The sequence below is a fragment of the Indicator indicator genome, chromosome 2, assembly GCF_027791375.1.
Source record: "Indicator indicator isolate 239-I01 chromosome 2, UM_Iind_1.1, whole genome shotgun sequence".
In the NCBI taxonomy this organism is placed as follows: Eukaryota; Metazoa; Chordata; class Aves; order Piciformes; family Indicatoridae; genus Indicator; species Indicator indicator.
The window spans coordinates 59,814,602-59,835,858 of NC_072011.1; the positions used below are offsets into that span (position 1 = coordinate 59,814,602).

The 21,257-nt window shown below is 45.5% G+C and overlaps 1 protein-coding gene across 1 annotated transcript; it reads right to left on the reverse strand.

The window, feature by feature from the left end:
* Positions 1-1,070: 1,070 nt before the first annotated feature.
* Positions 1,071-20,443, reverse strand: FOXN2 (forkhead box N2). Its single transcript, XM_054399132.1, has 6 exons — positions 19,907-20,443; positions 14,153-14,250; positions 10,949-10,951; positions 8,603-8,667; positions 3,534-3,602; positions 1,071-1,591 (listed from the first exon to the last, which is right to left on the reverse strand). The coding sequence occupies exons 1-6, from the start codon at positions 20,441-20,443 to the stop codon at positions 1,074-1,076; spliced, it is 1,290 nt and encodes a 429-aa protein (XP_054255107.1). The 3' UTR covers positions 1,071-1,073.
* Between the last annotated feature and the right edge of the window lie 814 nt (positions 20,444-21,257).

Sequence of the window (21,257 nt, forward strand, 5' to 3'; positions counted from 1 at the left end):
GGATCAGAAAGGCAGATGGTGCAGAATTACGCAGCTCCTATCTATTCTGCAGGACAACATCAAGTTTGGCCAAGTGGCAGCTTTCCCTGCTGGCTACATCCAAGGCCTGTGTATGCATGTACACATCTGCATGAAAAGGACATATGCACTCCCCCTCTGTCCACCCCAAAAAAAGACAATTTGTCTTAAGGTGAAAAAAACCCCAACACCCAAAACCTCTGTTTTCCTTCAGGAAACTGACCTGCATAGAGCAGATTTGGGGAAATGAGAGAGGAAAAAAAACCCCACAACATTAAAAAAAAAGAAAAAAGAAAAGAAAAACCTGTGGGCGGTACCCACCTCAGCTATCCCTTAGCCTCAGCACCTTGCTGAAAGCAGGTCCTGGAGCACTACTACAAGTTTTCAGCTACTGTCTAGGACAGGCTGCAGCTACTTGGAGTTACTTCACCAGTGTTTCCACCCAGACCTGTCTCAAAAGAGCAAAGAGAGGTCCCGGTGGGAAGAGGCAACTGAAGCAAGAACCTTTTTTTTTTTTTTTTCTGCCCCCTCCTTTCTTTTTTTTTTTCCTCCTCTATTTTAAAATCCTTTACATGGAAGTCAGAGCCTTTAGACAAAGCAAAATTCACTTCTACGGGTGGAACCAGCCAAGATGCAGATACGATCCACAGTGTGCATCTGAACAAACATATTTCTGGGGGAGGGAGGAAAATAAAATTAAAAAAAAAAAAAAATTAAAAAAATTGAAAATCAACTGTTTAAAAGAGAACAAAAAGAAGTGATCCTTAAGTAGTAACATTTTCAGGTTTTCACAAGTCATGCATTTCTTCTAATTGGAGAAGATTAAATTATTATTTTTTCTTATTTTTTTGTTTTTAGGCAGTGATTTAAAAAATAAATGGCTAAATTATAGTTAGCGCCCCCCCAAAAAATAAAAAAAATTAAAAAAAAAAAAAAAAAAGATCAATGAGTCCTCTTATGGCTTTGATCTCCCCCTTGTGAAGGGTACAAAAGTAGAAGAAGTATTGCCACAATTAAAAAAAATATATGTGTATATTCAACACTGACAAGACATCCTATTTTTTCCTCTGCTTGTGACAGTGGCTCTTGGCAGTACTTATTAAGGAACTCAAGCACGTCTGGATGCCAGCAAGGTGCAGCAGAGATCCCGCTGCTTCTTTCAACTCCTCATCAATTTCTTGACATAGCTCCTTGAGTGCTTTGCTGCTAGGCTGACTTTCCTTAGAGGTATCTCCATGAGGTTGTGATGCATAGCCACTGTCTCCAAGAGGATCGTCTTCGTAGTCGACATCTGTATCCACTTCGCTGTGAAAGCCTTCGCTGCCGTCGCTTCCGTCGTGGCTGGTCTTGGGGATGAATTCGTACACCTCGTCAAGGGAGGACAAGGAAGACATGCTGGACCGAGATGCACAGCGCTGGGAACCCATGCTGCTGGCACTGTAGTTGTGATCCTCTTTCGGATCAATATTGATGGCCATAGGATCATTTTCCTGCAGATTCACGGAGCTGGGGGAGTTGAACGCACTGCCGTAACTCCTCTTCTTAGGGGTCTTCAGAGGCTGAGGGTTCTCACCTTTAAAAAACAAAACAAAACAAAACAAAACAAACAAGATTTGTCAATGAGCAAATATTCCAATGAGAACACCTGCAAAACAAGCAGACTGTGGCTGGCTTGGCTGCAAAGTAAGCTGAATGTAAGCATTTAAAAGTCATAATCATAGAAACGGTCTGGGCTAGAAGGGACCTCCAAAGATCGTCAAATTTGCTGATGATACCAAACTGGGAAGCTTGGCTGATACACCTGCAGGTTGTGTGGCCAGTGAGATCCAGACAGACTGGAGAGCTGGGCAGAGAGGAACCTAATGAGGTTCAACAAGGATAAGTGCATCAACAAGGATAAGTCCTGCATCTGGGAAGGGATAAGAAACAGCAGCAGTACAGGTTAGGAGGTGATCTGCTAGAGAGCAGCCCTGTGGAGAAGGACCTGGGAGTCCTGGTGGATAACAAATTATCCATGGCTCAGCAATGTGTCCTTGTGGCCAAGAGGGCAAATGGGATCCTGGGGTGCATTAAGAGGAGCGTGTCCAGGAGATAAAGGGAGGTTCTTCTCCCTCTCTGCTCTGCAGGTGAGGTCTCACTAGGGGAGTACTGCATCCAGTCTTGGGCTCCCCAGTTCAAGAGGGACAGGGATCTGCTGAAGAGAGTTCAACAGAGAGCTACCAGGATGATTAAGGGACTGGAGCACTGCCCTCTGAGGAGAGGCTGAGAGCCCTGGGGCTGGTTAGTCTGGAGAAGAGAAGACTGAGAGGGGATTTAATAAATGTTTATCAATATCTGAGGGCTGGGTGTCAAGAGGGAGGGGACAGGCTCTGCTCAGTTGCACCCTGGGATAGGACAAGGGGCAATGGATAGAAACTCCAGCACAGGAGGTTCTACCTCAACATGAGGAGGAACTTCTTCACTGTGAGGGTCAGAGAGCACTGGAACAGGCTCCCCAAAGGGGTTGTGAAGTCTCCTTCTCTGGAGACTTTCAAGACCCATCTGGATGTGTTCCTGTGTGACCTGTGCTAGGTTCTCTGGTCCTGCTCTGCCAGGATCTCAATGATCTCTGGAGGTGCCTTCCAACCCCTAACATCCTGTGATCCTGCGGTCTAGTCCTTGTGCACATTTACTGCCATCCACATAGCACAACGGTCTTCAGCTAACCACAACTAAGAGCTAGAGAAACAAAAGCAGCTAAGAAACTCTACGGTCTCAAACAAAGAGGGCAGGGGGATGAACCTCATAGAAGCAAGAAGAAACAAAAATTCCCCCACAACTGGGAAAAAAAAAGAAGGTGATTCTATAAAATTCAGTACTACTAGCAGAAAGAGTAATCAAATTAGATTTGCTTCTTGACTGCTCTTACTATTTGGAAACCAGATGTTATAGGTTTAAGACTAATATCTCAATTGTAAATAATTTTTCCCAGAGTATTTGAGAGAATCCAGAGGATGGACAGTCCCCAAGGGGCTGAACAGAACACAAGAGATATGTTTATCCCATTTCTTTGGTCTGTAGAATTTCTGTACAGTTTGAAGCACAGCTTATTTTTGCTCTCTTTCTTGCTTCTTTCCCCCTGTCTCTGCTTCTGACCTTGCTTGCTTGGCCTGCTGGTTTCTGTTTGGGTTATGGTAAGAAACAGCAGCTGGGATGAGAGAGAGAGAACTTGTTAGCCCTCTGGGCTTTGTCCAGGGGGGTCTGTACAGGTGGCTATTCTCCAGTTGTATATGTATATATGTATTTGTATATGTTTATTACCTTTTATAATTAGCCTACTTTTGTAAATAATAATTTCATTTAACTTCCAAATTCTGTGCAGTGTGGTAATTTACTCCTCGGGGTAAATTCCAAATTGTAACGTGGTGTAAAACCAAACCACCACACCAGACCACACTGCTTTCCTGAAACCTCAGAGAGAAAACATTTAGCTACTGGGTAGAGAATTAAAAACAGGAAAATGGCTTAATGCTTACAGTTCAGCATCCCTTGTTGAATGGAAGTGTTTAACAGCATCATTGCAGTAGCAGCATCGATATCAGATTCTGTGAAGGAGAGACAGCAAAACATTAGATGTCAGTTGAGACATCTGACAACAGAAAGTCCCTAGAAGACGTGAAGAATATCTGCATATATTAGCCTAAAAGAAAGAACAAGGGGGGAAGTAACAGGTGTGAATTCAGACAGTGTGCCCCTTACACAGTGCAGTAGTTATAAAGCAGTCTTGTATCTTAACCATGGTATTCAAAACCTGAATTCTCACACTGATGCCAAGCAACAGTGACCTGATTTAGTCATCCATATGATGCTGCTGTTGCTATACTTTATAAAAAAATTATTTTTGTTTGGACCAGTTGAGAGAGAAAGATTATGCAGTGGAACCACAGAACTGTTGAGGTTGGAAGAGACCTTTAACATCAAGTCCAACTGCTTGCCTAGAGCTCACAATCCACCACTACTGCTAAGCCACTGCCATTAAACCACTTCCCTCAGCACCACAGCCATGCATCTTTTAAACACCTACAGGGATGGTGACTCCACCCTCCCCCCACCCAGGCAGCCTGTTCCAGTGCTTGATAAACCTTTCTGTGAAGAAATTTTTCCAACTTGAATCTCCCCTGGCACAACTTGAGGCTATTTCCTCTTGTCCTGTCACTTGCTGCATGTGAGAAGGGACCAACCCTGACCTTGCTCAACCTCCTCTGAGATAGCTGTAGGGGTGATGAGCTCTCCCCTCAGTCTCCTCTTCTGAAGGCTAAATAACCCCAGTTCCCTCAGCTGTTCCTCCTAAGACTTGTGTTCAAGACCCTTCACCAGCTTAGTTGCTCTTCTTTAGACAAGCTCCAGCACCTCAGTGTCCTTCTTATAGTGAGAGGCCCAAAACTGAACCCAGTACTCAAGGCATGGCCTCACCAGTGCTGAGTAGAGGGGAACAATCACATCCCTAAGCCTGCTGGCTACATTATACCAGATACAGCCCAGGATGTGATTAGCCTTCTTGGCCACCTGAGCACACTGCTGGCTCATATTCAGTCAGCTGCTGATCAGTACCCTCAGGTCCTTCTCCACACAGCAAAGCATTTCAGAAACTCCATGTCCTGGTCATGTGAATCTGCAAGCTTGAGAGCGAGTGTGCCTGTTAACACAGCACCAGTTCAAAACACCTCTCTGCTCCAGCAGGGCTTTTCACAGTAAGAAATCAAGGGGAAGAAATGAAGAAGACAAGGCAGGAAAGGGCACTGAACTGCTCTAGCTAAAAAGCACAGGGATCTAAATAATAAATAGGCACTTCAAAAGCTTTAGGTGACCTGCAGCGCTTTTAGCTCTGGTGACAAGTGCTGCGGTAGAACACCAGAGTGGACTGCTGACACCTCAAAAAGGACACCTTGAGCATTTACTATGGCCAAGAGTGACATTTCGAACCAGAAAGAGGTGAAAAGGAGAAGAAAGAAGCACACCTTTCCCACTCAATTCAGGACATGCTCACGAACTTTAAAAAACTAAAAAAGAGACAATTCAAGATTTTCCTTTGCTCACCTCAGCTATGGATGAGGAAGACTCCTTACACAGGAGAGAAATCACAGAACTGTAGAATTTTCAGCATTAGAAGGGACCTCAAGGATCATCCAGTTCCAAACCCCCTGCCATGGGCAAGGACACCTCACTCTAGATCAGGTTGCTCACAGCCACATCCAGCCTGGCCTTAAAAACCTCCAGGTTAGATGAGGCTTCCACCACCTTCCTGGGCAACCTGTTCCAGTGTCTCATCACCACCCTCACAAGGAAGAATTTCTTCCTAACGTCCTAACATTTCTTCCTAAATCTGAATTTACCCACTTCTAGTTTTGATCCAGTCCCCTTAGTCCTCTTCATTACCTGACACCCTAAAAAGTCTCTCACCAGCTTTCTTGTAGCCTCCTTTATATACTGGAAGGCCACAATAAGGTTTTCTGGGAGCTTTCTCCTCTCCAGACTTGAACAGCCCCAACTCTTACAGTCTCCATAAGAGAGGAGCTCCAGCCCTCTAATCATCCTTGTGGTCCTTCTCTGGACACATTCCAGCACCTCCAGATCCTTCCTGTAATAGGGGCTCCAGAACTGAACACAGTACTCCAGGTAGGGTCTCACCAGAGTGGAGCAGAGGGGGAGAATCACCTTCCTCTGCCTGCTGGCCACACTTCTCTTGATGCAGCCCAGGATGTGATTTGCTTTCTGGGCTGCAAGTGCACACTGGTGGCTCATGTTGAGCTTCTCATCCACCAGCACCCCCAGGTCCTTTTCTTCAGGGCTGCTCTCAAGCCAGTCCCTGCCCAACCTGTATTGGTGCCTGGGATTGCCCCAACCCAGATGCAGGACGATGTACAAGAAAGGTATGATGGACTAACTGGGCAGAAGAGGAGCAAAGAGATGGTGAGCTCTGACAAGAATCAGGCTGCCTCAGAGCAAGAGAACACATCCAGGGTGTACATATCTATGTATATAGAGGTAGCTATGAGCAGGGAGTGGAGAAGCAGGGCTGGAAGCCAATGACACCAAGCTGTGTGGCGTGATTACCATGCTGAGGTGAAGGGATGCTACCCAAAGGGAGCTCCACAGGCTAGAGAGGTGGGCTCATGACAACCTCAACAAGGCAAAGTGCCAGGTGGAGCACCTGGGTAGAGGCATTCCAAAGCATAAATACAGGCTGGGTGACAAATGGTTGACAGCATCCATGCAGAGATGTGGACGCTGGTTGATGAGGCACTTGACATGGGCCAGCAATGTGTGCAGGCATCAAAAAAACCCAACTGTGTCCTGGGTTGCATCAACAGATGCACAGTCAGCAGGTCAAGGAAGGCTTTTGTGAGATCCCACCTGCAGTACTGGCTCTAGCCCTGAAGCTCCCAACACAAGAAGGATGTGGATCTGTTGAAGAGGGTCCAGAAGAGGGCCACAAAAACAATCAGAAGGCTGCAGCACCTCTACCATCAGGACAGTCTGAGGGAGTTTGGTCTGTTCAGCCTAGAGAAGAGAAGGCTCTGGGAAGACCTCAAGCAGCCTTCCAGTAGCTCAAGAGGGCTACAGGAAAGTGAGGGAGGGACTTTATATAAGGGTCTGTGTTGACTGGAGAAGGACAAATGGTTTTAAACTAGAGCAGGGCAGATTTAAACTGCACATTAGGAAGAAGCTCTTTATTATGAGCCACACAGAATCACAGAACGTTAGGGGTTGGAAGAGACCTCAGAAGATCATCCAGTCCAACAACCCTGCCAGAGCAGGATCACACAGGGCAGGTCACACAGCAACATGTCCAGGCAGGTTTTGAATGTCTTCAGAGAAGGAGGCTCCACAACCTCTCCAGGCAGCCTGCTCCAGTGTTTTGTCTCCCTCACAGTGAAAAAGTTTTTCCTTATGTTCACAGGGAACCTCCTCTCCTTCAGCTTGCACCCACTGCCCCTTGTCCTAATCACTGGACATCTGAGAAGAGCCTGGCTCTGTCCTCCTGCCACATGTTTGTAAACATGAATGAGGTATCTCAGTATCCTCTCCTCCAAGCTAAAGAGCCCCAGCTCCCTCAGCCTTTCATCGTAAGGGAGATGTTCCACTCCCTTCAGCATCTTTGTGGCTCTGTGCTGCAGTCTTTCAAGCAGTTCCCTGTGAGGGTTGTGAGACTCTGGGACAGGCTATTCCAGAGAAGTTGTGGACACTTCATGACTAGAATTGTTTAAAACCAGCAATAAAGCCCCTGTATTTACAACTTACATACACCCGACTGCCAAAAAAGAAGAGTTACTTTCCTCCACTAGCACAATCAGAAACTGAAATACTGCCAGTCCTTACTTGTTATCATCAACATTTTGTTTTAACATCTGTCTGAAAGACAGAGCTTAGAGGGTTGTGATCAGTGGCACAGTCCAGTTGGAGGTCCCTAACAAGTGTCCTGCAGTGGTCAGTACTGAGTCCAGTCCTGTTCAATATATTAATCAACAGCCTGCATGAAAGAACAGAGTGCACCCTCAGCAAGTTTGCTGATGACACAAAGCTGGGAAGGGAGGCTGACACCCCATAATGCTGTGCTGCCATCCAGCATGACCAACCCCACTGCCAAAGGCAGGAACACTTTGCACTAGACCAGGCTGCTCAAAGCCTCATCCAGCCTGATCCAGGGATGAGGCATCCACAACTTCTCTGGTCAATGTATTCCAGTGTCTCATCACCCTCACAGTAAAGAGCTTCTTCCTAATGTCCAACCTAAATCTACCCTGCTCTAGTTTAAAAACATTGTCCCTTGTCCTAACACCACAGGCCCTTACAAACAGTCCCTCCCCAGCTCTCCTGTAGCTCCCTTCAGGTACTGGAAAGCTGCTACAAGGTCTCCTCAGAGCCTTCTCCTCTACAGGCGTAAAGCCCCAACTCCCTTTTGAAAAAGCTTTAACAACACACCTCTACAACAAACTAACACATGCTCACTTTTTCCTGGAATCAGCCCTCCAAAAATTGAACATAAATTCACTTAAAAAAAAAAAAGTTATTTTTGACAAGATCAAGCCTTTAATGATTAAACTTTAGTAGTGAAAATGCTTTGAATTAAAGAAAACATTTTGAAAAGTACCTATGGGAAATGATCTTCTGCTCAACAGCTGTTGCTACTTTTATTTGTATTTGCCTGTCAATGAAAAACAGATTTCCATCTTAAATTCACTTTCTTAAAAAAAAATCTGAAGAATGTGTATTTGGCTAGCTGTCTCTCCTCAAGGAAAGCAAAAGTAGAAATCCTTAAGTGCACACTGTTTGCTCGTGTCTGGCTTGTCGTCCACCAGGACCCCAAGTCCTTTTCCACAGGGCCTCTTTCTATCACCTCATCCCCCAGACTGTATTGATGGTGAGGATTGTTCTGGCCCAGGTGCAGAACCCTAATGCCCAAACAACTAACATGCATTCTGCTACATCAGGTTTTCATAACCTAGCAGACCCTTCAAAGCAGGTCCCACACACATCATCAGCTGGGCTTCAGTACACATCTGTAACAAAAACCAGGAGAGCAGAGCGAAAGGAAATTGTTTACCTTTGAGAGATCGGTCGTGATTCTGCTGAAGAACTGAAGTTAGGTAGTGAGGGGATGTTGACCTACTGAAAAGAAATTCAAAAGGTCAAAGCCAAGTTTTAATTAGGCAAATGATCTGTGCAAGCATAGCAGACAATACGATGGTCATAGGAAAGGTAAAACCAAAACCAACCCAAGTGGCACAGCTTGGTGAGAAAGCAATTTTCTATTGTCCTCAGCAGGTGGCTTGACAGATTGGTTGATTGTTTATAGATTCATACAATTGTTTTGGCTGGAAAAGACCTTTAAGATCATTAAGTCTAACCACTACTTAACTCCACCAAGTCTGGTGTTAAACCATGTCCCTCAGCACCACATCTCTGCATCTCTGAAACACCTCCAGGGATGGGGATTCAATGACAACACTTCTTTCTTGTGTTACCAGACCAGCTTCATATCTGGTAATGTTCTGCTTAGTACCTTATAGAATAAAGGGCAAGTTAAAGCTTTCACTTCCTTTGCTGCTACAGATCCAGTCCTAATTTTTCCATTCATCATGAATATACTACACAAACAGAAATAAATACAGCAGAAAAAGTACACAACTATTCAAACTGCATGAAACATAGCAACACACATGGCTTATCATATCAGTAGAAGAATTCCAAGGGTGATGAGCAGAATTCTCAAGCCCACCCTGTAACAACCACCTTATGGGATTAATGGGCTGACTTCATAGAATGGTCTGGGTTGGAAGGGACCTCCAGAGGTCATCCAGTCCAACCCCCCTGCAGTCAGCAGGGACGTCCTCAACTAAATCAGGTTGCCCAGAGCCCTTTTGAGCCTCACCTTGAATATCTCCAGGGATGGGGCCTCAACTACCTCCCTGGGCAATGTGTTCCAGTGTTCCACCACTCTCATGGTGAAAAACTTGTTCATAACATCCAACCTAAATCTACTCTTCTCTAGTTTGAAACCATTGCCCCTTGTCCTATCTCTGCAGGCCTTTGTAAACAGTCCTTCTCCAGCCTTCCCGTGGGCCTCCTTCAAGAAGGCTGCTATTAGGTCTCCCCAGAGCCTTCTCTTCTCCAAGCTGACCAACCTCAGCTCCCTCAGCCTGTCTTCATAGGCTTTCTATCATTATGATTTAACATTAGGATTTCTATCATTAATGTGTGTGTCGGTGTGAGCTGAAATTCCCCCCCCACCAACAAGTAACCAGGCTAGCCCAGTCTGGAAGCAAATGAAGGCTGTATTTACAAGCAGAGTCTAAAATCTATGATGAAATGCAATGAGTATGTACAAATATACAAAATTCACAACATTTACAAATATATGCAATCAATAGAAAAGCACAACCAATCTCCCTTTGCTTCCCCCCAAAGGAACCCTCCCAAAGGGGCCTCCCTTTCCCAGGAGCTTCTCCCCCAGACCCTCCTTGGACAGAAAGCAGAGTTATTTAGGCAGAAAGTTGTTAACTTAGCTGCCAAGGTCAGTATGTGTTATCTTCAGCCAGAAGAGAAGAAGAAACAGCAGCCAGACAGCCCAGCAACTGCCCCCACTGCCGAACGCAGAATGTGCAGAGTGCCTAATTTGTTTTGGGTAATAGTTCTTAAACATTTCTGTCTATCCAATGGAAGTGTTTAGAACAATCGTTATTTTGCTTTCTTACACCCAATAGTGACTTATTTACATTCTTTCACTTTCTCTGTTTTGAACTTTGCAAGGAAAAATTAAAAAGACAGTTTCAAACCATCACAATGTGTGTTTACCATCTATATTTATCACATTTAGACAGATTTGTTCTCCAAAACAAGGCATAGCAGCCACCAATCCCTCCTAAACCACAAAGTTGCTAAGTGTTTAACTTTATTTTGGTTTTTAACTACTTGTCTAGATGATTAACTGAAACCCAATCAATGATTTCAGCTTTAAAAATACCTTTTCAGAGTGGAGATCTTCATTCTCTAAGTCAAATTTTGGAAGAAAATATTTTCTTTTTCACTGATCACTGGCCAGTGCTGTAGCTGCACACATCTCAACAACCCTAAAGCTCAGCTTTCTCTGCACAGCTTGTTAATTAGGGATGCTTAATACTCTTGCTCCTCCAACTTGCCATAAGACTGTCCAAACTCATCTGGTCAACAGTAAAAGGCTCCAAAAGCTGGTGTAATGCAGAAGGAAAGACCAAAAAGGGGAAAAAAAGGCTTTAAATGCATCACCCAAGCTATGCAAGGAGCCTGCCTAGTGCTGGCAACCAACACTACTGAAAAGGAAAGTAGTATTTAAGCATCTCCCAATATGGTAACCAAAAGGGGAAAATATCCAGCACAGCTAAATATGAATATGTACAAAACTTGAGTTTACTTTCTGGTGTATTCTCTTGTATGGGTGATGGGAGTACAAAGGAAACATCCAGATATAGTGAGAGGGGAATAAATTAAAAGTAACTGCAAAAGGAAAGCAATGGAGCCACCACAACATGGCTGGCTATGCAGTCTGCAAGTAAAGATCTACAAAGAGATGTTAAACATCTTCATCCTTCTGTCTGAGCTCAGATCCTCCCAGAACCATAGAATCATTTCAGTTGGAAAAAAAAAAAAACCAAAACAAAAATACTTTAAAATCATCAAGTCCAACCATTCGCTAACTCTACCAAGTCTGGTTCTAAACCATGTCCCCAGGCACCACATCTCTGCCTCTTTTATCCACACAGAGCTTTCTTAGAGCAAATTAATACTTAGTATTAAGACAAAGTGTTTGCAAGATGAGGATCCTGGCCATCCCCAGATGCAAAGGATACAACACATGCAGTGCTAGAAACAGAATGCAGCTAGGGGCCTTGCACTGACTTGTTGAATCAGCTGTGCAGAAAAAAAACGTGCCAATCATCTATAATACAAATGTCAGTGTAACTAGACACAGATTACAGTTTTGGAAAAAGCTTCTGCTCAAAGTAACACCTTAAATTTTATTTTCAAATCCTGCTGAATGATAGGTATGCTCCCTGCAAACACATTGTATAATCATGAACACTAGCCCTCCCACAGAAAAATTCAGAGACTCTGGCAGTCAAAAAAGAAAAGAGCTTGGGGGTGCTGGTGGATGAGAAGCTCAACATGAGCCACCAGTGTGCACTTGCAGCCCAGAAAGCCAATCACATCCTGGGCTGCATCAAGAGAAGTGTGGCCAGTAGGCAGAGGGGGGTGATTCTCCCCCTCTGCTCCACTCTGGTGAGACCCCACCTGGAGTACTGTGTTCAGTTCTGGAGCCCCTGTTACAGGAAGAATCTGGAGGTGCTGGAATGTGTCCAGAGAAGGACCACAAAGATGATTAGAGGGCTGGAGCTCCTCTCTTATGGAGACTGTAAGAGTTGGGGCTGTTCAAGTCTGGAGAGGAAAAAGCTCCGAGAAGACCTTATTGTGGCCTTCCAGTATCTGAAGGAAGCTGAGGAGGACTAGGAGAAACGGAGCAGCCCAGGACACAATTGGCTTTCTTGGGGCTGCCTTAAGTTCTTCAAACATTATATACAAGGAAGACTGCCTGAGCCAGTCTCTTGCCCCAGCCACCCTTCATACTTCAATGCTTGTATCATTAGACTGATCTTGAAGACCTTGGAGATTCGAAAAGCTTAGCTGGCTAAGGTTCTGAGTGACCTGCTCTAGGCTGAGTCTGGTTTGATCTTCTGCTTCTCTAGCTAGACAGTGAACATATCCAGAGGTTCCTTTCCATCTGTACTATTCTCTAAATTAACAACATGGACGTGGTGTTAACAAAGCTCTAAAATGACCAAACCTTCACTTGAGTTGTACCAAAAACCAGAAGTGAATGCCCCTACTGAGAAACACTAAAGCCTGTAAAAACATTATCATCTAGAGCCCAATTAACAGTACTTTCAATAATCTTTGTTCCCATAAAACAAGGTCTGACAACACCACCAGCCATCTTCTACTTCCCAATTTGATTATTGAATATTTAAACGCTTCAGGGTTATTTTAGTAATGCTCCTGGCTCCAGCAGAAAGCTGGAAAAAGATTACACTTCTGCCTGGCTGAATTAAACCCAGCAGCTCAATATGGCTGGAAGGTCAGAGACCACTATTACCATCTTGTAGGTTACAAGCCCAACTGGAAGAGCCCATGCCATGCAAATCTTCAACTGCTCCTGAGGCTTGCTCAGGCATGCCAACTCCCAGGCTTACAGTCCCATTGGACACTTAGAGATGTCTGCTCCATGTTACCAGCTTCACATTCTGCTCAAGTAATCCCAGTTCCTCCTGTTTGTTAAGGCCTAGGGCAAGGTACGGAGACCTTAATTATCTCTTATCTCACTGAAATAGATACCCTGGCCACGTGCCTACCTAAGAACTGAGGTCACCAATGGCAGTGCATCCTCCTCTGGTTTCTGCCCTTCTCCACTCCATCCCACCTCTACAGGCTGACTCAGCTGCCATTCCTCTTCCTCTATTGAGAATACATGACTTTGACCTCGAATTCTCCAAACTTGATTGCCTAATCTTAAAATGTGTCAGAAGAGGAAGCTCTGACTTCAGAAGTCTTGCATGACCCACCTCAGAGTATGTTTATGGTAAAGGCTGTTCTTCCCATCCCTGCTGCAAAATAACTCTCCTTTAGACCAGCCTAAGCACATCAGGCTTCAGAAAAGTTGATTGTTTTTCACAACAGCATAGAAGAGGTATGTCTTCTATCTAGACAAGTGATTTACATGAGAAGACAGCCTTCTAACCTAGCAGCGCCAGGCTCCTATGAGGACAGACAGAGTTGGGGCTATGCAGTCTGGAGTAGAGAAGGCTCTAAGGAGACCTTATTGTGGCCTTCCAGTATCTGAAGGGGACCTACAACAAAGCTGGTGAGAGACTTTTTAGGGTGTCAAGTAGGGATAGGACTAGGGGGAATGGAACAAAAATAGAAATAGATAGATTCAGGTTGGATGTTAAGAAGAAATTCTTCCCCATGAGGGTGGTGAGACACTGGAACAGGTTGCCCAGGGAGGTGGTAGAAGCCTCATCCCTGGAGGTTTTTAACGCCAGGCTGGATGTGGCTGTGAGCAACCTGCTCTAGTGTGAGGTGTCCCTGCCCATGGCAGGGGGGTTGGAACTGGATGATTCTTGAGGTCCCTTCCCACCCTAACAATTCTATGATTCTATAATCCTAGATGAGGAGAGAGGATTTGCTCCAGTTCTTGGGCACACCTACCCTCCAGAGAAATGCATCTCACCAGTAAGCACTCAGCACAGCCCCAACCTCCTCCTTTTAAACTCTTCCACATTTACAAAGACGAGTTGGACACGAATCCTAGATCTGCTGCCTGGGAAGCCTGGACAGGAATCCTAGATCTGCTGTCTGGGAAGCCTGAGCTCATTACGCCTCCCTGCCTCATCTAGTCAGTCTCACCTAAGAGCCACTCAAATTCTTCTCTTAGGTAGCAGCCAGTAGGCAACACATCAACACCTGTGTGAGCATTGCTTCTGCTAGGTGTAGTAACATAACTACACACCCCACTTGGATGGCAAAACTCTCCTACCTTGGTGGTGACGCCGGTGGAGTGTACAAGGCAAGTGCTGAGGGAAAAGGCTGCTTCTTCAGTGCTTGGACAAGATTAGGTTTGTATTCTGGGTCAACACACCACAATGACCCTTTTCCATTCACCTGCAAGAAAGAAGTACTGCAAATTAGAAATCCCAGAGGCCCAGCTGTAAGAGTCATTTCTAAATGAGTATTCCCAAGATGCAGCACAGGGCAGAGGCATCCACCACTGGACAGTTCATGTACATCACCCTCAGGCTGCTTCATCGCCTTGCATGGAGAGCAGATGCTCCAAAACTGACTGTTTAGACCCAAGATCCTCATTTTATAGTGTGGAAACACCTGTCTTGCAGCTTGGGAGAACATCTCCAAAGCCTCTTCTCCATTCACATCCACTGAAAGCTGTAAATCTTATTTTTAATTAGCAAGTTTGCTGATGAGATGAAAGTGGGAGGGTTAGCTGACAGCAGAATGCTGTGAAGCCATTCCATGAGATCTGGACAGACTGGAGAGTTGGGCAAAGAACCTAACGAAGTTCAACAAGGATAATGCTACAGTCCTGCAGGTGGGAGGAATAACACTATGCAGCAGTACAGAGAGGGGTTGACCTGCTGGAAAGCTCCACTGAGAAGGACCTTGGGAGTCCTGGTGGACAATAAATTACAGTAGTGTGCCATCATGGCCAAGGAGGCCAGTGGGGTGCATTAAGACGACTGTGGCCAGCAGGTTGAGGGATGAACTTCTTCCCCTGGACTCTGCCCTACTGAAACCACATCTGGAGTATTGTGCCCAGTTCTGGGCTCCCCATTTCAAGAGGGACAGGGAACTATTGGAGAGAGTCCAAGGGAGGCCTAAGAGGCTGATTAAGGGGCTGGAATATCTGTCTGATAAGAAACGGCTGAGAGACCTGGAGCTGTTTAGACTGGAGAAGAGAAGGCTGAGAAGGGATCTGATCAGTGTTTACAAAGAACTTAAAGGTGGTCATCAAGACAAAGGGGCCAGTCTCTTTTCCCTGGTGCCCTGGGATAGGACAAGGGGCAATGGACACATACTAGAACACAGGAAATTCCGCCTCAACAGGAGAAAAAAATTTCTTTCCTGTGAGGGTGGCAGAGCACTGGAGCAGGCTGTCCAGATTGCTTGTAGAGTCTCCTTTTATGGAGACTTTCACAACCCACCTGGATGCATTCCTGTATGACCTGCCCTTGGTGATCCTGCTTTGTCAGGAGGACTGGACTAGACAATCTCCAGAGGTCCCTTCCAGCTCCTACCATAGTGGGATTCTATGCTTCTATTTTAATACCCAGGCATCAGTGAATTCATCAGCAGTCTTTCGGTTAACAGGTTTCCAAAGCACCTTTCCCTTGGCTTAGATATGACCAAATACCCACACTTCAGCTTTACACCATCCTGTCAAAGCACCTTCCAAGCTGCCAAACCACAAAATAGATTATTCCAATGTCTTCAAAATCTGAAAACGTAATCAATGTATTTTTGGCACACCTCAATGTAGGCACCACCATGCTAGATCATTCTTGATATGCCAAAAGCTAAGCAGCCTAAAGCACCTCCTGGTACTCTCAAGGGTTTCTTCACCCCTGAGAGTTTTTTTCATAGAATCACAAAATTGTCAGGGTTGGAAGGGACCTCAAGGATCATCCAGTTCCCTGCCATGGGCAGGGACACCTCACACTACATCAGGTTGCTCACAGCCACGTCCACCTGGCCTTAAAAACCTCCAGGGATGAGGCTTCTACCACCTCCCTGGGCAACCTGTTCCAGTGTCTCACCACCCTCATGGTAAAAAAACTTCTTCCTAACATCATGAGGCTTTTCCTGAAAAGAGGAAATAATTTGCAACCAAGCATGAAAAAAAGAAATCAGGGAGAGCTCCAGCTGAGAAAGAGACACACTGCCCTGTAATTTTAGATGAAGCCACTGACTTTCATAAATGTCTCTCAGCTGCAGCAATTCTCAGTTGCTTTTTTTAACCTGAACCTTTCTCATACTCACGTTTTCATGCTAAAACTGAGCACAGCTATAACTATCAAGAAGTTTATCTTTAATTAAACAGCCATGGTGGCTGGCAGGATGATTTAACTGGCTAGGTACCAACAAGGACCGTCCTCTCAGCTGGCTCTATTCATTACCTCAGTGACAAACTAATACCTTTCCATGTACTTCTCCCGAACCCAGACCCTTCCCCCAGCATCCCAAATCCTGCCCAACTCTGCCTTTGTTTTCCTCCTTTTGATAGCTTGGAGGCTGTTGCCCTCAGGGAACAGCCAGGAACTCACCCGACCAGCAAACCACTGCTTTACACTGTTTTATCTGCTCTTTAGGCTATCACTTCCACTTGTCACCTAATTCAATTCATCTGGGGCCTGCAGCCAGAATGGGTTCAGTTCCCCTTTTTCACCAGCTTGCTGCCCTGACAACATCACACAAGGACTTTGGATAGCTATGACAACAGCAAGCTGAACTGGAACACACCCTGAAGCCATACAGACACTCACATGAGGCAATAAACAGGATAACTTCTTCAGGTAGTTAAGGCTGGGTCAGGTGCAATGTGAAATCAGGCTTCCACCCACTATTACCTGTACTAAAAGTAGACACTGAGCCAAAGAGATGCTCACATGCACCATGTGCCTGACATCTGCTGCTCAGCAAAGGCACAGGGCTGAAGTAAAGTGTCATACTTTCTCCTAAAGTCATGCACTGCTGGAACTGAAGATCTCACAGGACAGAGCTACCTTCAGCCTTAAAATAAACCAGTGGTCTAACCACAGCAACAAAAATAAAAAAAAAGACTGTGGCATTTCTGCAAGCAAACCCCAAGCCTAAGATGATTCAGTTTTGGGACCCTCACTATAGGAAAGATGTTGAGTTGCTGGAGTGTATCCAAAGGACAGCAAAGCTGAAGGGTCTGCCCAACAGGTTTTGTGAAGAGCAGCTGAGGGAACTGAGATTGTTTAGTCTGGAGAAGAGAAGGCTGAGGGGAGATCTTCTTGCTATCTACAAGATAGGAAAGGAGGTTGGAGTGAGGTGGGAGTCAATTTCTTCTCCCTAATATCAAGTGATGGAATGAGAGAAAACAGCTTCAAGTTGTGCCAGGGGAGGTTTAGGTTGGGTATTAGGGAAAATTTCTTTGCTGCAAAAGTGGTCAGGCATTGGAACAGGTGCTGGAGTCACCATCCTTAGGGGTGTTCAAAAACCGTGTGGACATAGCACTGTGGGACATGGTTAAATGGCCATGGTGGTGTTAGGCTGATGGTTGGACTCAATGATCTTAGAGGCCTTTCCCAACGGAAACAGTTCTATGATTCCATGATGTAAAATGCTAAAACTGCCTTCAGAATCACAGAACATTAAAGGATAGAAGGCACCTCCAGAGATCAAGTCCAACCCCCCTGCCAAAGCAGGATCGCCTAGGGCAGTGTACAAGTTCCCTTCAAGGGTTCCTACTTCACGTCAACAGCAGGGCGACTGCTGATGTGCTCGCTCAGGTGTGGGCTAACACCACTCTACCAATCTAATGGAAAATCAGGGATGTTGAGAGGAGGTGATGTTCAGTCCCATCAGCACAAGGCAGTCCTTCCTGATGCCAACTCAGCTCCAAAACCTCTGTCTACAGCAAGAGGCTGTCAGGCATGCCAGGCATTGCATGCATTTCTGATAACAAAGCCTGCTACCACTTAGGCTGACCTCCAAGCATATGGGTCTGGGACTTGTTTGTTGACTTGTGCTATGCGGTTTGTTGGTTTACTTAAGTCAGAGCCAGCTCCTTTGAGGAATGGGAAGGGAAATGAGGAGGAAGTCAATCACTAGTAACTGTCATACAAGTCAGAAGAAAGAATGTGTAGAGAAAAGAATGTCCTTTAGGAAGCTAAGGTGAGTTGAATACCTGTAAATATATGTAAATATTGTACACTTTGTATATATTCATTGTATTTCATTTTAGATTGTAGCTTTGCTCGTAAATACAGCTTCATTTGCTTCCAGCTGGGCTGGGCTGGCAATTTTATGTTGGGGGGGAAATTTTCAACCCACCACAATGTGACAAGAGAAGAAAGGAGAAAAACAGAGAGTGCTGTTTGTTAATACTCAGCCACAACAAAGCAATGCAGCCAAGGTCAGCAGAGCCAGCAGAAGCCAGAGCTAGTATCTGCTAGAGTGAAGGAAGTTAAAAGAGAGAGAGATAACATAAAAGTTAGTTTGGTAAACTATCTGTCCAATGGGATGATTTAATCTTATTTAGTCCTCATCATTACTTGACATCCAATGGTAATTTATTTACATTCTACCACTTTCCGTTCAAGATGTGTGGAAAATTTTCTAGGCACAGCCTAAAACTATCACAGAAGCAAAGCTTGTGCCTGCACCATGCAGAGAGACATGCTGCTATGTTATGACAAGAGGCTGAAGCAATACCATACATTAAATGTGAGAATTAAGACGGTTATCAGAAAGCTAGAGCTGTGCTAAATGAAAAAGAAGATCACAAGTGAGTTAGTTTAATATTCAAGACAGCTGTTAGACTGAGAAACACTTAGCCATGTACAAACAGCGTGCCTGTAAAAATGGTGCCTTGCAGAAGACCACATCTGCACCCAAAGGGGCAACAACCATGACGGCCAAGCAAGGAAGCTGCTTGGATCCTACCATCTCTTCTGCTTTCTGGCACATTTGCAGCTGTGGCCATGCTGGAAAAGCAGAGAAGGAAGAACACACCCGAAAATTTGAGCATTAGAAAACTGAGCACCAGTTTAAGAAGTGTTATGGGTTGATGGACTATGTCCTAACCATAGAGATGATTCCTCCAGAGGGTACAAGGAGCTGAACAGTCCAGCCCCAGTGGGTGGACACAGGAAATAATGCTATTCTGTTCCCACAATGCCTGCATCTCCCCTTTATAAAGGAAGAGCACAAGCTGCTCAAGCCCCCTTCTCCTCTTCCTGCTCCCTTCTCAACGCAGGCTCCCTTATCTCAGGTTTGCAGGGGAGTGGAGCCTGGAGCCGGCAAGCTGAATATTTAGCTGCATTGGGTTTGATATGGGGCAGGTAGAGAGGCATGAGGCAGGGGGTGGCATTTGAGGCCTGGGATTTTGGCCTGGTTTGGAGGGAGGCCGTGGAAAGCTTTGGCCTAAGGAGGTGTTTTTGGGTACCATGGCTGAGGTAGACTATGGAGTTTTGTATTTCATATGCTTTTGTACTGTTGTATGTAGTTATGAATAGTACTTCCATTTGAACTTCTAATTCTGTCCAATCTGGTGTGGAGTGTTTTTCTTTAACACCTTCAAAAGGGGTTCAAGAGCATCTGTCTCACTCCTTAAACCAAAGACAAGAAGATTCAGCAAAAAAACAACCAAGCAAACAAAATAACACCTAAGAGACACCTGAAATTTCAGTCTGGTTATTGCAGGCTGACAAAATTCTAAGCAGAAACAGGGTCCTTTGCAGTAGAACATTAGCCAGCTTTAAAAATGTTGCACCACAGTGAGCTCTACCCAATTCAGCACTAAATAACAAGCCCAAGTGGCTTCTGTCATCCCCTGATTTGTCAGAAGTGGCATTTCCAAACTATCTCCAGCTGCAAATAAAGTGTTAAGAGAAGATGGAGAGGGGAAAACAAACAAACAAACAAAAAAAAACCCCAACCTAACAAAACCCTTGAGAAGGGAAAAATAAAACCCAACAAAACCAAACCTCTCGAGAACAGTAAGGCCCTTCTCCATTTTCCCCCTGAATTTCCAAGTGGATCCACCTCCCCCTTTCACCTTGCCATGGCTTCTCTCCACTTTCCGGAAACACTTGTTCAAGGAAAGGTTGTGTCGGACCGAGTTCTTCCAGCCAGTGGGTGCTGTGGCAAAGTAGGGGAAACGCTCCAGGATCCAGCTGTAGATTTCTTTGACAGGCAAGCTCTTGTTGGGGGAATGCTCGATGGCCATGTAGATGAGAAGGCTGAAGGAATAGGGGGGCTTGGAAGTGGAGGATTTTTTTTCGGGGTTCTGGTAGCACGACGGCGCGAAGGAGGGCACGCTGTCGCCCTCGATGTCGTACAAGGGGCTGACGATGGGCAGGCCCTCCGTGCCCAGGCTGAAGTTGGTTAGCAGGTTTGTACTTTCATGCAGCCAGTTCAAATTGGTGAGCTCGTCGTCTGCTGAATCTCTGCCCACCACAGTGGCCTTTGGCCTGCCGGCGTCGCCTGCCTCAGGCAAGCTTCCCATTCCATGACACTGCCGTAGTCCTGCAGCTTTTTCTGCTCCTGGCGTTTCAGCTTTCTTATCTGGAGTCATTCCAGTGACTGGACCCATTTAGATTTATTGGTCTGCAACAAAGAACACGGTCAGAAATCAGTGCAAACCTTGGAAATGGAGTGCGGTGGCAGAGCACCTGAAGACAGGGCTGTACCATCCCCACGCTGTGCAGGAATGCTGTAGTCACTGATGAGAGCCAGGGTCCAACACAAGACCCCTAATAATCATAGAATTGTTTGGGTTGGAAAAGACCTCTAAGGTTAAGGCCCCATCCCCTGGAGATGAATCATCAAGTTCAACCATCGACCGTACACCACCGTGGCCATTAAACCATGTCCCAAAGTGCCATGCCCACACATTTCTTGAACACCTCTAAGGACAGCAACTTCATCACCTCCCTGGGCAGCCTATTCCAATGCCTGACCATTCCTTCAGTAAAGACATTTTTCCAAATATACAATCTGAATCTCCCCTGGCACCACTTGGAAGCCATTTCCTCTCATTCTCATGAGCATATGTTAACTCCCTTCGGTTTATAACCAGGACTTACGGCAATGAATCTCAGAATCACCTGGGATGGAAGGGACCTCCAAAGGTCATCTAGTCCAAACCCCTCTGCAGTAAACAGGGACATCCTCAACTAGATTAGGTTGCCCAGAGCCTTGTCAAGCCTCACCTTGAATGTCTCAAGAAATGGAGCCTCAATTACCTCCCTGGGCAGGGAGGACAGGAGCAACGTGCAAACGGAATTGTGATGTGGTAACACAGAAATGCAACAGGATACATCTATTTTATGCTCCCCAATAGGAGCCACAGCCCTGCCAGTCTCTGCCTACTGCCAGGCATGGGGTGCAGAATTTGTGCCTTCTGA